At 39.8% G+C, this 17342-nt stretch overlaps 1 protein-coding gene across 1 annotated transcript; it reads right to left on the bottom strand.

The window, feature by feature from the left end:
• Positions 1-5788: 5788 nt before the first annotated feature.
• On the bottom strand, positions 5789-11022 carry nrros (negative regulator of reactive oxygen species). Its single transcript, XM_005803664.2, has 3 exons — positions 10897-11022; positions 9502-9616; positions 5789-7827 (listed from the first exon to the last, which is right to left on the bottom strand). The coding sequence occupies exons 2-3, from the start codon at positions 9601-9603 to the stop codon at positions 5872-5874; spliced, it is 2058 nt and encodes a 685-aa protein (XP_005803721.1). The 5' UTR covers positions 9604-9616; positions 10897-11022; the 3' UTR covers positions 5789-5871.
• Positions 11023-17342: the final 6320 nt, after the last annotated feature.

The raw sequence follows: 17342 nt of genomic DNA, 5'->3' as shown, positions 1-17342 counted from the left end.
GGCAGGAAAAAAAAAATATTGGTGTGAAACACACAATCCGTGAAAACGTTGCTTGAATATTTTTTGCTTTTCAAAGCCAGCAGAGTAAAACTGAAATGGACCAAAAAAAAAAAAATACAATTATGGAAGAATCATTTTAAATTAAGTTCACAAAGTCAACTTTTGGTCATTCAGACATGTCAATCATTGTACCACTAAAAACTAAAAGAGCTTGTTTTCATACAGAAAAGTGGATATTCATAGACCTATGGGAAGCAGTTTGTGTACTATTTGATGTTGTTAATGCATGCCATCATTTATTCTGTGTACTTCTGCACAGCTAGGCTGCACAATGTGCTCTTACAAGAAACACTTTCCCAATTACGAAAGCGTGTGTCCAACTATTAGGAGCAGAAGTTTTTCTGCACCAGTGGCGCAAAAGTACCTTCTATTTTTTAAATACCAACTAGTTGACAAGTCAACAACAACAAAAAACAGACGTATTTAGATGGTAACTAAACACACAGTCTGACTCCTACATTACAGGGAACATTTAACTCATGTGGCTGGAATTTATTAGTCATGAAAAAAAACGTTTTTTGTGTCAACAGTTAAACATAAATTGTTAATTAACATTTTTTCTTATACGTTTCAAACTGAACTTAGTGGCGCTATTAAGTACTGACAAATGGTGGTTTATTTCAGACATGATTGGAAAGTAAGAATAAAAAAAACCCCCAAAATATAGAACATATATAATCAAAATATGCAGCATAATAGTTCAGTTTTATGTTTGGATAAATATCCATATGTCATATCCTACCCCAGCATCTCAAAACCAAAACTGTCTTTACCTCATCGTGTTGAAGTATCCGACAGTAACTGTTGAGCATTTCGCTAAAAAATTCAACAGTGTTCTATAACCTATGAATAAATTATAACATCCTCAACTAAATCAGTTAAGTATCTTTAATTTTTTTTCTCTTTTCCACTGGGTGATGTTTTTACGTTCCTGTATTTCTACACCGCTTTAATTCGAACTACAATCATTGACGACCAGTGCATTTATAAAAGCTGGTTCAAACTTTTGTCCTGATGTTTCTTACGTAATCTTAAATCTCAAAGGTTTGTCAGATTGTTATTGCAGCGTCCTGAGCTTGTTGAAGAATTACCCCTTGGCCGCGTTAACCACGGCCTGCCTCACTGTTGCTGAACTCCAAGCCCTCTACAATAAAACATTCGTCATCTTTTATCATTCCATAAACTAGTGGCCCCGGAGGACAGGAAGCCATTTTGAAAGCTTCACAAGATGTTCGTGCCACACAACATTTTCCATTTGAGGTTCCTCATCTGAATTTCAGAGTTCTCTGCAAGAGGAAAATCAAAAGTAAAAAAAAAAACATGCACCCCTCATATTCAAGTGTGTACTGGTTTTAGCAGATCTGTTCTTTTATAGAATATTAAAATTTCCCCTTGAATGACGTTGCTTTGATACGACAAAGGTGTCAAAACCATGGAGAAACCGGCCAATTGGCCTTCGGCTTGGGTGTGTTGGTTGAGCTTCTCCTTCAAGCTGTTCAGTGACGAACAGCTTGGTATCACTGAAGGCAATCTCGATGAACAGAGATGCCAGGATGAGATTCTACTCCCAGCGGTAAACCCATATCTCCACTCTTTGGGACCAAACTCTAACCTCACATCGTGGCGGTCTATCAGAGACTACATTCGGCATTAGGTAGTAGAGGTCTGTTTGGATAGTTAAAAAAACAAAAACATCTAACCAATTTTTGGGGGTGGCGGGGTGGGTGGGAGGGTTCTTGTTTTAATTTGGTTCTCTCCTGTTGTATGATCAAATTGTTACAAGCATTCAAAATAGATTCCATCCACTTTGTTGTGTGACCTTCCTTTCACACCTGCACCTTGAACTGGACATGTGCAAGTTTGAGTTTCTGTTTACGTTTTTTTTTTTTTGATAAGTAGTGTCGCTGTGTTTTGTGCGATTGGTTTTCTTTGACATCCTGGTAAAGCTCGACGTTCACTGCGAAGGGCCTGTCATAAGAGCAGAAGAGGGTAAAGAGGAAGTGAGTTTTGCAAACTGCCTGTTGACTAATAAGCTCCCTGTACATCTCTTTATACACGGGAGAATATTTTCATTTTACAGAACATAGCTATTAGTGAAACCTAAGAGCTAGCCTCTCGTTACCTTTGCCCTTAAGTTTTGCTATTTTGTATTTATAGCTGCAAAGTTAAATAGATGTTACAGCCAAACTAAAGAGTTTTTCATTTAATTTCGTTTAATTTAGGTCATTTGAGACAATAACATGTCAAACGAAAGTATTGCCACAGTGCTGGCTGAGAGTTTAAATACTTCACGCTGCCATTAGTCCGTACCGTACCACATCGCTAACTGTTGCTTATCATTTCGCGTTCCCAAAATGAGCGTTTTCACAGTTTTCGTCCCTCGCAGAGAGGTGAGACGCAGCCAGCTCACACAGATAATCAGATGAGCGGTAGCATGCCTGAGAAAAAGCACTTCCTCTTTCAGCAGTCCCTATTTTCTTTCACATTTTGATGGCTGCCACAACTCTAAAGATGTGCTATTTCAGCGATGTATCTGCAGCCCGCTTGAGGAAGGCTTTCAAGTCACAGTAACAGAGGATGCAGACACCAAAGAAACAAATGCGTTCGTGTGCGATCAACTCCCACAGGGGTGTCCAACTCCAGTCCTCAGGGGCCGGTGTCCTGCAACTGTTAGATGTGCCTCTGCTGCACCACACCTGAACAGAATAATTAGGTCATTAAGGCTCTGGAGAACTGATCTGCACAAGGAGGAGGTAATTAAGCCATTTCATTCCAGCGTTTGTACCTGTGGCACATCTAAAAACTGCAGGACAGCGGCCCTCGAGGCCTGGAGATTGACACCTGTGCCCAATGGTGACAATTTCAAACCGCTGAATAAACACATTCTGCAGGAAAGTTAACAGTTTAAACAGAGTGATAAACAGAAGCACAGTGATAAGCATCTGCTTATTTAAGATGTTTTGTGCAGGAAGCTGAAAGTACTTGAAGCTGAAAGTACAAGGACACCAAGAGAAAAAATGTCACTACATGCTTGTGTACAACTTATTTTCTTTTTTAAGTAGTGTTACATAGTTGCTAGATGATTTGACCTCAGTAACCATTTAGTCTACCATCCTACCCAAAAATGGAGAGTAATTGGTTGCATTACTAACATTTCCTGCTCCTCTGATGCTCAGCGTTAGCACTTCTGTTAGTTTGTCTCTCATCTAATGTTGGTACTAGCTCATTATGTGGAAAAGGCGGCGTCATGCTTTATTTTTAGCGGCAGCTAATAGTAGCTGGTAATGTGTGAGCTCCATGCTACTTTCCACTCGCAAGTACAACATAGCTAACCTGACTTTTATAATGATTAAATCTGAGAATTTATTTAAGCTAATTTTAAGTATCACGGTCAATCAAATCAGACATCACAATCTAAACCAGCAAAGAAACCGTTTTGCCCCAGTGAGAGTTCACATCCAGGCAGATATTTGTAAGTAAATATGGCTTTCATAGCCGGCATTTGTGCGTATGTGTGACTGCGAGCGTAGATATACAAGTGACAGAGCAGAGGGAATTTTTGATATTAGCAAGAAGTCACGTCGAGTAGTGACACCAACAGAAGACAATGTGGGACAGGCACAGTGAGATGAGGTATTCGTTGTGGAGGTTGGTTTCATTTCGGACACAGCTCAGAGACAGCTGCAGTGCAGAGCCGAGATGTTCATTGCTACCGCAGCAACCCATATTGGTTGGCTGGTTGTGACTAGACCCACAAATCTCATCCTTAGCACAAGTCAAACAAAGCTGTCTGTTAAAAAGAAGCCTAAGTCAGAAGGCTTAGGCTGGGTATGGTATGTGCAACAGCACTGTCCCTTCTCCACAATGCTATTTTGGTTGCACCCCACTACTCCACTCAGAAAGGGTCTTCCTGTAACATCCTGTTTCCAAAAAACGCCCGGACATCCTCGGATGTTCTTCATCCGCAGATTGACCATCCAAAGCTGTTCTGATCCCAATGGCTGGTATTTGTGCCAATTCGACTTCTTCTGACATAACATGTCCACTTGGTACATTCGAAGGTTTTTGCAGCTCATACGTGCAAAATTGCTGCCAGAAAACATATAGCTCACCCATTTCATGCCCAATTTCACTTCTCTAAACTTATTTGCATTCGTCTGTGTGAAACTGTTGAGGCACGCATGCAAAGAAGTACACACGCAAATACCATTTACAGTCAGCCATGCATATGCTTTGTGGTGTATATTTGGTAACCCATCTCAGTTTGTTCCACATAACCACAGATGGGCTATTTAACAGAGAAAAAAAAAACTCAACATAGATATGTATTTCCAGCCTAATGTCCTGTGTGCGTAACTTCCTGTACGTGTTGTATTCTCAATATAGATTATGAAATCAGTAGCTCGTGTTTAGTGCAGTGTTTATTGCTCTTTTAACGTTTTTAGTAAAGTTGTTTTCCGTAGTTGAGTAATCAAATGGAATGACTAATTTTCCACAATCTAAAGCAGCAGCGAAGGACCTTCCTTAAATGGCGTTGATTGCCCGTCTTGTCGTCGTTTTGCCATTTTGGACAACCAGAATCAGTTCTTTACCTCTGCACATTGACTACTTGCCACCTAGCATCTTCGCTTTCCTCAGCTCCAAAACCTCTATGTGTTTGCAGTATTTCAGTTTCACAGTAACCTTACACTCTTCTTAAGACATCAATATGATGATCATCTGTGCACGGCCACACCGTTTCCATAAATAACCAACACCTAAACCAAAGACCTCAAGCCATGAGTTTATTTCTCACTCTTATCAGCTTGTGCCCTCTGTTGACAATATTCCGTCACCTGCTTTTTGACCCAGTTTGCACTCGTGCTATATTGTTTTCTCCTTTTCAACACGTTTTGAGGCAAGACAAAAGCGGAAATCACGTTTTGATTTTTACTGACTCATAATGCGCAAGGCAGAAGCAGTGTCAAAACTAATGAAGTGTTTTTGAGACTCGGAGAATGCTTCACTCTGATTTCTCTTTTTATGTTCCAACCACCATGACCCTGAGCATCACCACAGTGGTATTTTGGTTACCTTCTGGTTTGACTCCGGGACTTTATACAGCTGCACACTTATCTACCAGCCTCCCCGCTACTACACAACGACACAAATCGCACGCAAAGGAGTGTGAATCCTCCGCTGCTTCCTTCTGGGCAACATAATGTCGAGCTGTTGTTTCACAGCCGTAGATGTTCGTATTTTTATTGATTTGTGAATAAAATATTGCGTCGACACAGATCGTGCTGCACGTTTTATTAAAAAAGACTGAGCAGAGGGATCAGAGTGACTCCTTGCATGCATCGGTGCGCTGGAATCGTATGTCGATGAAGCGTCTTCGTCTCGCTGATGGGAAGAAAGGCCCAAACCCCTCCTCTTTGAGATACAGAACTGGGCAGTTGCTGCACATCTTAGCAAAACAGGAAATTTCATGTTTCCTCTGCTGCTTATAGCTACAGCTTGCATCACTCTACTTCTGCATATCTTCACACACACACACACATACACCCACACACTGACAAACCGAGACCCACAAAAACGCAGCCACAGTTTTACATGACGGTATTAGGATTCGGGCTGGTTTTTAACCACAGTTCAAAGAGCAACACAAGGCAATAGGACACAGTTAAATGCATCTCTTTATACACGGGATGCGTGTATAAAGAGATGTTGATGAGGTTATTACTGTCGATAGCTTTTAAAGTGTTTATTTTATTTTATTTTCAACATCTAGACAATGTACAAAATGCATTCACATTTGGTGTTTATAAAGTATCAGTAGGACGTGGGCTTCAAATACTTCTTTTTGATCGATGTTTGTAGGAGTTTGGGCTTGTAGGTAAGCAACGTAACAATAGAGATCCCAGTCAAAAAAAGACAAACGGGCACAAAAAGCAGAATGTACCACAGGATTGACTCCCCTGCTTCTGAACAATAAAATCTTTCTGAGTCCTGCACTCTGTGTGTCGTTTGTAGGATATCGCGGCATTCAATTTCTGACATTGCAACCATATTAATTGTCTTTGCACCTTCAAATATCCTAAACCACTCTGTTTGGCAGCAGTTGAATGCATTTCCACTGAGGAAAATAGTCTGCAGTTTTGAGGCTAGTGTATGAGCTTCACCAGAGGGGATGGTGGACAGTCTATTGCCCCTTACATCCAGGACTTTCAGGTCAATATCATAAAGTGATTTGGGAAGACGGTAAAGAGAGTTCCTTGATAGATTAAGTGACTTCAGACTTTGAAAATGGGACAAGTCAATGTCTCGTGTTTGAGTGTTTCCTAAGCCCAGATGTTGCAACGTCCTGCTTAAACATTGTAATGAATCTTGGACATCAATCCCAGGATTGTCAGACAGTTCTAGGTGGGTTAGCGACAACCCTGCGAATGCAGAGTCTGGGACAGTTTCAAGGTAGCAACCTTTAAGGTGAAGCTGCCTAAGGGAGTCAATGTTGTTCCACTGCAAGCATTCTGTAATGCTGCTGCTGTTTATATTTGTTTCATCGGGTAGGCAAATGCCAATGTTGTTATAGCTCAAGTCTACAGAGTGGATTCTTGGCAATGAATAAAATAATCCAAAAGGTAGCTCCTTCAGATCGTTCCGACTCAGGTTCACGTAAGTCAGATTGCCTAGCATGCTAAGCGACCCGTCATTCGCTGAAACCTGGTTCAGTTTGTTGTTGCTAATATCCAGTTCGTACAAGTTGCTAGAGAACTGTTCTGTTGAGAAATGGAGTGTTTCTAGGCAGTTCGTGCCGATCCGGAGTCTTGACAGGGTGGGCATTTTCCCTATAAATCCATCGGGGAAATAATCCACTTGGTTTCCTCTCAAATCTAAAGTGTCCAGAGAAGAAATATCACCGTGAAGGTTTTCGTCCCATAACTGAGCAGTCACGTTTTTTATGTGCCTTTTTAGGTTATAGAACTCAACACTCGTGGTTGAGTTCTGGAGTGTGCTATTGTCTGCAACATGTTCATAGAACCTGAGAATGTTGTGCGAGAGATAAAGGTTCTGTAATTTACTGCGTGTTGGCAAGAAAGGAAAAAAGAAGAGCCTGTTATTTGACAGATCAAGCGTCTGCAGCTGGAAAGTGTCGTTGAGTTCCTGCCTTGAGATAAACCACTCGATAAAGTTGTAGCTCGCATTGAGGACGACCAATTGAGTCATGTGGAAGTCCGTCAGACAAGGCAGATAGTTAAAGGCCAAGTTGAGCCTCTGAAGCTTTGGGTTGCTCCCGAAGGCGCCGTCAATTTCAAACATTATGTTTCTTTGAAGATCAAGGTCTTTGAGGTTATGAAGATCCCTGAACGAGGTCTCATCCAATCTCTGCAAGAGGTTTCCAGAAAGATTGAGGTACTCCAGGGATGATAAGTTTTGAAGTAGAGTGGAAGCCATTTCATCGGTAAGCTTATTCTCAGAAAGATCTAGAAATCTCAGACCAGGTAGCGTTCTTAATGCAAGGCTGGTTTCCTCAAAGCCAATGTTTATGTTGTTATTTGCAAGGTTCAGGTTCTCTAACAATTGTGAATCTTGAAAAACATTTGATTGTACTGTCTCCAGACCGTTGCAAGCTAAAGTTATGGTGATTAGTGATGGGTAGCGAAGGAAAGAGATGCTATGTAGTGTTTTAATTTGATTGTAGTTTAGCTGGAGCTCTTCTAAGTTCCCAGGCAGTCTTCCAGGTACAGATGAGAGTTGGCCATTGTTGCACATCGCTGCTTTTTGTACCTGTAGAAAAATGAAAGCACGCAGGTTTCAGTTTTTGCATTGTGTTCTTAGTCGCGAAGAAGAATTCATTAATTGTTCTGAAAAGTCATAAAAATCTGGTTTTATTTGAAGTGACGACCAACATTTAGAAAAATAAATATTTCCACGTAACTAAAGACCAGCGTTGTGGGCTGTAGCATCGGGCTAAGTGCGGGGTTAAAGATCATCATGTCAGAGCTCTTTTAGTTTTTAAATTACTTTCAACAGCACATCACATTGATATAATCATCCACATGGTAGCCCGCTATGTTGGCATTACTTCTACTATATAAGCACGCTAATTTTAGCAGTAATAAAATCAAAGCATTAGTATTCTTTTGTAAAGAGACACAGAGAGAGAGAGATAAACTTCATCTTCATTAGGTCACCTGTTTTAGAAATGTTTTAGGAGGAACATTTCCAGGAAACCTGTCAAGTAAGTTTTTCGTCCTGAGAAATTCATGAAAAGTTTTAGTAAACGATAATTGTAGTTTGTTTGTCAAACAGGTTCTTGCTTAACCCCCCGCCCCAAAAAAACAGTTTAACAATGCTACTGGTGTTACGTCCTTAAACAAAGCTGACTTCACATCTTAGGCAATTAAAAGTGATCAACCAATTTCAAAGGAGATATTGCAGTTTCTGCTAGCTTTAGATTGCTGATTTGACCTCGTCCTACTAAGATGATAACTAAAGCCCACTTTTACAACAAGTAAACCAACCTTTTGTTTTCTCTTTTCAAACTGCAGATCTCTTTTCAGGAGATCTGCAGTTTGCTTTCAGCGCATCATCTGAGCAGAACGGGTTTTTCATGTGCATGAGATCTGTTTCAAATGGCTGAGGCTAATACAGTAAGAAAACAAATTCTCAACATTCCTCTTACCACTCAACCAAAAACGTCCTGCAAACTATGTACCGGCCTTCTCTGGGGTAGGTATATAAAATAGCTACCCCAGAGCTATTTTCTATATTATATTATAGCATCATATAACATGAAACAGTGCAGTAATTGACAGCTTTCTGGCCTGTGCGTCGAGCGTGCAGTGAAAAGTAGTAACAAATAAATTAACACAGACAAGAACTCAAGAAAAAACAAATTTTAGTATATTTTACTCTAATCAGTTTTGCGATGCAAATATTTTACAATGTTTACTTAGTCTGGTTGTATTGGGAAAGCAGACAAAATAAGATCAGATAGTAGTGAAGCAATAAGCAGTAGTGTTTTATTATAATTAATAAAAACAACAGTGTATATAAAGAAAACTCCGGGTAATTGAATAATGATACACTTTACAGATTTCCTCAGCAGTATTTTATGGCGTCCTATTTCTGGTCTAAATAACTGCTTGTATTAGACCAGTAGTATTTTATTATCTTTTCTAACAATCACTTTTTGCTCTTTTCTTAATTAGTTTTATTTTTATTATTATTTTTATGAGCATGTACGAATTACTTTATACATTGTACATCTTCTCAGTAGCTAGGAAGAACTTTAATTTGTTGTTGTTGTTTTTTTAAGCAAGTTCATAAATAACCCGGCGGAAGTAAAATAGTAAAAAATTTTGAAGCAGCCTGTTCTAAGCGTCTTCCCGTGTTCTTTGTTTTTGTCTTTGTATATTTCACATTTTTTCTATTGCTACTGAAAGTGATGCATCTTACCAGCTTGCAGTGACTGTGTTGTGGATGGCTGGAGACGGGTGTCAGGATTCTCCACATGGCCAACAAGCAAAGTAGGACGGGAATAAGACCTTGGTCTGGCATTTTATCATTCTCACTGTTAAAAAAAAAAAGAAAGAAGACAAAACGACAAAAAGTTGTCACTTCTCATTAGTTTCATTTCTGTTTATCATAAAAAAAAACCTCATGTGCCTGTGATACATGAACGATAGCTGAAATTACTCTATGGTAACTTCTTTAACTGTGCACTTACTCAAAGAGAAAAAGAAATGAAAGCAAAAATAATGAAATAGCTGCTTGACGTTAAGCTGATTTAAAATTAAGGCTTTTTCTTTCGCAATTGCCAAAACTAGAGTTCAGTTTCTGACTCAAAATTTAAAAAAAATGGTCATACTCCAAGTGAAGTAATGCATTTTCTATAATATAAATTACGTAACCTTGTGTTTTCCAATTTTAGTAATTTCACAAAACTTAACTGTCACACTACGCTAAATTGTTGTCACTATAGGTGTATGACTAAAATGTCTGGTCCACAAATCTTTTTTTCTAGTGGTTAGAAATCCTAAAAATCGAGATGTACACTGCATGTAACTTGCTTCCATTAATCTATATGCTGATGACAGTCTAACATATTGCACAGATTTAGAATTTTTGCATTTAGATCCTACATCAGGGAGCAGAAAGTGGCATATTTTTTTCATGAGAACGGCAGCTTTGTTAAAAAAAAAAAAAAAAATTCCCAAATTTCTTCTCAAACCGCTGTCATGCGTTTGAAATAGGGAGGTTTTGTGTTCCCCTTTTTGCCGGCACGCATTGTTAATCGATGCACTTTTAATACTGGCTTTTTTCTTTCTTTTTTTTTTTTTTACATGGAAATGCCATGTAGACGACAAAATCTTTCGATGTCAACTTTTTTATTTTTTATTTTTTTGCGGTACTTTTGTTGCCGAGTTTATCGGCAATCTTCGGGATTCGCGGCGACTGCGCCGCTGCGCGCCGCTTGCTTGCTGTGCAGTTTTGTCGCACATGACTGCTGTTCTGAGAACAAACTTGCTTAAAAGATAACACACACAGTCCGCTCGAGATAAAAATCACCGGTTGGACAAAAATGCTGTACAATACAATTTGAAGTAATGCCACCCTGCATGTAAATTCCTTATATTATTGTGAACTAAAATCCATCCCAGAGTTAATGCTTAAAAGGCTTCAACCAGCTGATATAAGAAATGCAAGCAACATCTGTTTTCAGAGCGTACCATTCCCATATCTTGCTTAAAGATTGTAAAGGTCAAACATTCAGCATCCTTAATTCTGTTTATTTAGCTGTGTCTCTCAGCATACTGCAGTGGTTAAATGGAGCATAGTGCATTTACTTACACTGGTGGTTAGATGCGGATTTCCCAAGCCACTGACGGTTGATCCCCTGACCATATCGCTGAGTGACTTGCTGTTGTAGAAAGAGCTCTCATGTGTGTGACTTTCAGCTGCAGCGCTCTTCTCTTACTGAAGCCCTAGTGCCCCCCCCCCCCTTTTCTTTTTCTTCTTTTTTTTTTTGTTACTCTTCACGGAAGCAGGCAGGCAACGGAAACCGAGTCACATGGACGTGTTGCAAACACACTGAGGTTCTCAAGACCCGAGCCACAGGAAGGCGAGCGCAGGCTCAACAGCTAGCAGGACCGTGTGCACGGTTCATGTTCTTTTTGGTTTTCTTTCTTTCTGTCTTCCTTTTTGCTCTTTGGAACATCACACGAGTTGTGCTGTGACAAGAGAGACGACTAGTACCAGCAGCCTAAGTGCCACCACAAAACCCCAACGAGAACACACCCTTCACACCCTCCGCTCTTTCTGATCAGTCAAGCTACTAGAAAGGAAACCACTCAACACACACACACCCTTCCTGCCTGTTTTTCGGCCTCTCGCAGAAGCTGAGGCACATCTGCATAAAGGCAGGTTTACTAAAGCTGCCTGTTGAAGGATTGCAATGGTTCTGGACCAGGAAAACTGACAGAGTGGGGTGTCACTAATGTTCTACAGGACCTCTAATAAATCTACAAAATGGCTACTTTCGGCAACCACAAAGTTCCACAAACTGTTCCGGTCTTGTTGTTGAAAATCGGCAGGAGCTCGACCAACTTAATCAAGTTGGTCGAGCTCCTGCGTGGTTGCTGCTTTGAAATCTAATGGGTGCAAGAATAGGGAATTGGGAATCAGGAAGTGCTGTTTCTGTCCTTGGAGGGCTCATTTGTTAGTAATTCCTTCCTGTTTTCGTGCAGGATATCTCAGGCTCTCTGTTCTGACTGATTTAAAAATAGGCGGCATGTGCATTACAGAATGTGCATATTTACTCAGCTACCTGCCTCTTTGTGAGACGACTAAGAGACAACCTAGAATGGTTATTGACAAAAACGTGCCGCCAACCTTTTTTTGTTGCACAAAGGCAAACTTGTCCCGCGAGAAATAATGGAAGCAAAACCTTCTGGTGGTTTAGGAAAACTTGAGTCCATCAGATGACATGGAAGTCTTCTGAAATTGTGGTTCAGTGTGGCATCACGATCTGTCACGAATTGCCATCAAAAACAGCTCCGATAGCTGTTAGATTAGATTTCTATTAGAAAACTAATAGAAATCTATTAGATTTCTATTTTCCATCCTGCATTTGAATCATTCTATTTTCAGGGTGAAATCAACATTATACAAACGACTTAATCTTAAGAACAAGCACTGGATTTTATAGCGGCTCAAAATCAAGCAATACACCCCCACAGATGTCTGTTTTGGAAACCATTACTAAGTTCCAAAGAAACAACTTCCTTTCATCAGAAAACAACAAGGCTCTAGTTATAATGATTTCTCAATATTTGACCGCTCTTCTTTTCAAAACTGGCAGAGGTAACTTAAAATGGGGGTGTTTTTAACAGCAAGAGTGTAGCAAACATCCAATATGGATTGGATGTTTGGGGATCATCGTCAGGTTGGAGCCCCCGACAGTGTCCAGGTTTTACTCGTCTGACCTAGGCTACCTTTTCCACATGAAAGAAAACTGCTGAGAACGATCAGGAATCCAGGAACCACTAAAGCTCAAAGGTTTAATTAAAAATCGCTGGAAGAGAGTGGAGTCGGTCTTAATTAACTGTGGATTACAACGGTGCAGACAAATAAAGAAGGGTCTGCTCCAAAATTGTGCATCAGTTTCCTCACCAAATATGTATGTACTGTATATAATATATAATATTATACATAATATACTATATATATATATATATATATATATATATATATATATATATATATATACAAATTCAGCAATTTTGAAGAAAAAAATAATAAAAATTGGTCAAGCTAAATAAAAAATAAATACTTCACAGTACAAAGCACAGGATGAAAATAGCAATAAAAATGATCTTATCGTTATATTATTCTTCCATGATGACAGTGACGTTTGGGCAGGCCTCCCCTGACCGCACGCCACTGGTGTATATACAGTATATATATATATATATATATATATATATATATATATATATATATATATATATATATATACTGTATATATACATTTTTATTTTTGCATATTCCAGCCACTCTGCAAAAAGGAGGTTTTAAATATAATAGACCAACATTGATATGGGTTTTTCACAGGAACTATATTTAGTTCAGCAAATACCGGCTCTTCAAAGATTGACTCAAAGAAATCTACATCTTCTCTTTAAATGAATCCTTCTTGCATTAAGAATTGTTCTTTAGTTCCAACAGCAGGGTGTTTTTGCTGTCTTCTTCAGGCTGACATCACTGCTGATTATCACAACCCCACCTTACAATCTGCCAATTCTGGAAACAAGATGGTCTGTGCCTCACCAGGAAAAATCCATGGTTTTGCACGACAGAACTCAAGCCCTCCTTTTAATCGCTCACCGGTTTTTAGCTGGTTTCCACAAGGTGCTCTCACAGTTTATCTTTGTTGATCAGCTTCAAGTCTTTGAGGTTGAAGGGCCCCCCATGCAATCAACCTCCTCTTTAGGACGTTCAGGCATTGCACCTAATATTTTGCACAAAAGCAGCACCCATGCAGCAGTTGTTCTCAGGCTTAATTTAAGGCATTATATTTGAAATAGGTTGAAAATAGAGTTTGTCCGCCAAGCTACTTTGATCTCTGAGAGACTCTGTCGCATAAATGTTTGGCATTGTCTGCAACTCCTCGTCACAATTAGCCTATGACAAATGGTGTCACCAAGAACAGCTTGTAGAAGATCGGCTTATAATGTAGTTGTCATCACGTTTGCTTCGCACGCAAAAGCTCTCTGGTTCGAAACAAGACAGAAACAGTGAGTAGTGAGTAAGTAAGTGTGACCTTCCAGCCCACTCGGGTCTTTTGGTTCTGGCCCGCTCTGTATTCCCAAAACCAGAACCAAACACGGAGAAGCAGCATTCAACTTCGATGCACCATAAATCTTGAACAAACGTCAAAAATATATGCAAAACAGCTGAAACACGTTGTTGCTTTAAATCCAGACTAAAACACCCACCTGTTTGGAGTTGCTTTTGAACCATAATGCATGAAACATTTCGATGTGTAATGGTGGCACTTGGCAAAATGTAATGCTTACTGGTTTTCTCAATTATTGACTGCGTGGTGTCTTGTATAACTTTGTATTTTTGTGTTTTTATGTAAATCCCTTTGAACTGCCTTGTTGCTGAAATGTGCTATGCAGCTAAACTGATTGATCGATTGATTGGTTGGTTGGTTGGTTGGTTGATATGTAAGGAGTGTGAGAGGAAACGTGAGTAGTCTCATAAATGGGGTTATGAATACACAGATCGTAAAAAAGAGAAGCATGTGTGGGGACAATTACTTCCATCCAGTGGAAAGAGACATGTTGCTCTTTTAGATTTCACTCACCCACCTACCTGCCCCCCCTACACTCAAACTTCTGATTTAGCAGGACTTGTTGATGCCTCTCGAGACATTCACCCAAAACAACCTACTTTAGCTACTTCAAGATGGGTGAATAAATTAATTTAGGTGAATAGAGCTAGCACATCTATAAAATGACATAGGATATGCCGTGACAGTTATGAGAATTGGACAGTTATGAGAAAAAGCTAATCTTACCAAAAAACTAGAGATGCCTCGTAGGTTTCTCAACTGCTATGGGTTGGAGCAGTCCAGTAAGGGCGGGGGTCAAGCACACTGACACAGGATGTCACTGAAGTAGCATTCTGCTACAGCATGTGACATCCTGTGTCTCACAGCCTCCTGATTTCAGGCCTGCATCCCCGTATTGCCACGTCTGCTATCCGCTGTAATCTATCAAAATCCAATCCCATGGCCAGGTCCATTTTTATTCTTAGTACTTCACCAATGAATGCGAACCACAAAGTATTATAGTTCCAAACGACAGAATGTGTTTGTATCACATGCGTATATGGTTGATTTGTGTCCACACACAGCCTGGGGGCTTTCTCCGTGGAGTTTACATGATTTCCCCATGCATGTGTGGGTTCTCTCAAGGAATTCCAGCTTCCACCCACAGTCCAACAATATAGATTTTGGACATATATATCCTCCACTGACTGCTGGGTGCCAGCAAAGTCGGTAGGGAAGATGGAAGAATACAGGATGATCTTGTCAAGTGTTTTGTCGTGTAGAGAACAATATCCTATGTTTGATCTTAAGACATTTACGACACCTCCTGGTCATATGAGGAACTGCATGTAAATGCATTTGGCGCTTTCATAATTTCATCCACCTTAAGTGTCTAACTTTGCTGTGGTCAGTAGGCGAGAGATGAGTTATTATCCATAGTTTATTACTATGGATTAACCCCTTACAGTGTGGGTTTGCTTTAATTCTAACCAAGTAGTTGTATTGCCGAGAGATGCAGAAGATTAGATGACAAAAGTGTGTTTGGAATGGTCAAGTCCAAAGCTCATGATGATGCATTAAAACAGTGCCAGTTGGAAAAATGTTTTTGAGAACAAGGACTGGGTGCAAGAAAGATTACAACTTGGTTAGAACGCTTGAAGTATTCCAACATGATAATCACACCAAACACACCTCCAGGACAACAGCTGCCTTACCAAAGAAACCGAGGGTAAAGGTGCTGGACTAGAAAAGCGTGTCTCTAGACCTAAACCCTTAATAAACATCAGTGGGGCATCCTCAAAGGGAAGGTGGAGGAACACAAGGTGTCTAACTTCCATCAGCTTCGTGATGCCATGAGACTCCAGTGACAACCACTGAAGCTCTGGTGAACTCCATGTCCAGGAGAGTACAGGCAGTGCTGCAAAAATAATGGTGGCCACTCAAAAATATTGACACATTGGACACAATTTGGACATTTTCATTTAACTTTTGAGTGAGTTATTTTGAGGGGACAGCAAATTTACACGGCTTCACGAGACGTACAGTGATTCTTTGCACTGTAACAAACTGTCATCTTCAGTGTTTTCCCATGAAATGGTAAATAAGACATTGTAAGCCTGGAGCCAGAATTAAAATAAAAATGTAATAAAAACAAAGTACACATTAGTGATTTAGCATCATATTGAGTAACATCTATATCAGCTATGGAGAAAAAGGGATATAGTCCTTTGTGACTGTGCACAAGCAGTGTTGTGAAGAGCATTGTGATATGACCTAACATACATTATGTTAGTTCATAAATGGCTCCTACATAATTTAGCATCTGGTATCAGTGTTGTGATTGAGGTCAGCTCTCTTGTGCATGTTCTCAGATTTCATTTTACAGCAGTCAACCATAGCATAATGTTGTACCTTTTGCCATCACAGGAATCCTCTGTGTGTCTTTGATCATCATGGAGAAGCAATCACAAGCTAAAAGATATTCCGATTTCTTTGAAGATAGTTTTAGATTTCAGAGTATGCAAACTTTCAGATCATCAAACTAATGGTAATATCAGAAAAACATCCATCTGTCTATTGTCTGTGTCGTTTATCCATTGGGAAAGAGGCAGGATACACAACGGGCAGACCCCCAGTCCATCACAGGGCAACACAGAGACAAATACGCATGTGCATAAACACGTCTAAGGGAAACTTAGAGATACAAATTGTCATAAAATAGACATTTTTGGACTTTGAGAAGGTCAGGGCACCGACCGGGTAGAACATGCAAACTCTGTGCCTGACTGGGTTTTGAAACTAGAAACTTGTCAATGACTGTCCCAGCATTCTACCTCAAGTAAAGTTGAGCTGAGTAAGTACAAAAAAACCTAGCCATGTTTGTGAAACTATAGTCCAAATTATTCCAAGAGTCTTCTGGCTCATCCAAAAGAACACAACACCTAACGCACTGGAGATCTCACGCTTGCCTCAGTTAATGTCGATTAGTACAACAGATGGGATAATATTTTGCAGGAATTTTTCAAATAGTGGTATAAGCAGCAAATTTGGCACAGATACTCCTTAGACATTTTCGAGATGCCCACCATATCTGGTGTAGAAGTAGGATTTGCTATAATTATGTACAGACTTGCCCATATAGCATCCAGATTGATCAATGTCGTAGGATTCTGTGGTGAAATATGCTATTTGCATGGCAGCCATCTTTGATTTCAAATGGTTCTCATACTTTTTTAAGAGTAAAGTCCAAGGAATGTTTTCACGAGGTTTGGTGCTTGAATCATGATTTGTAAGATCATTTCCACTAAACGTTCATTATTCAGCAATAAGAAACAGACTTGGCTTGAAAAGGTATCCATGGGAGAGTTCCAAGGCCAAGACCACTGCTGACCCAAAGTAACGAATTCTGTGGACCAACAAGATAAAAATGGAACATTGTGTAAGCTTTAGTTCCTGTTAA

This window comes from Xiphophorus maculatus, chromosome 21 (genome assembly GCF_002775205.1).
Source record: "Xiphophorus maculatus strain JP 163 A chromosome 21, X_maculatus-5.0-male, whole genome shotgun sequence".
Classification (NCBI taxonomy): domain Eukaryota; kingdom Metazoa; phylum Chordata; class Actinopteri; order Cyprinodontiformes; family Poeciliidae; genus Xiphophorus; species Xiphophorus maculatus.
The sequence above is the reverse complement of the archived record's forward strand: the minus strand, read 5'-3'. Positions and strand labels throughout refer to the sequence as shown.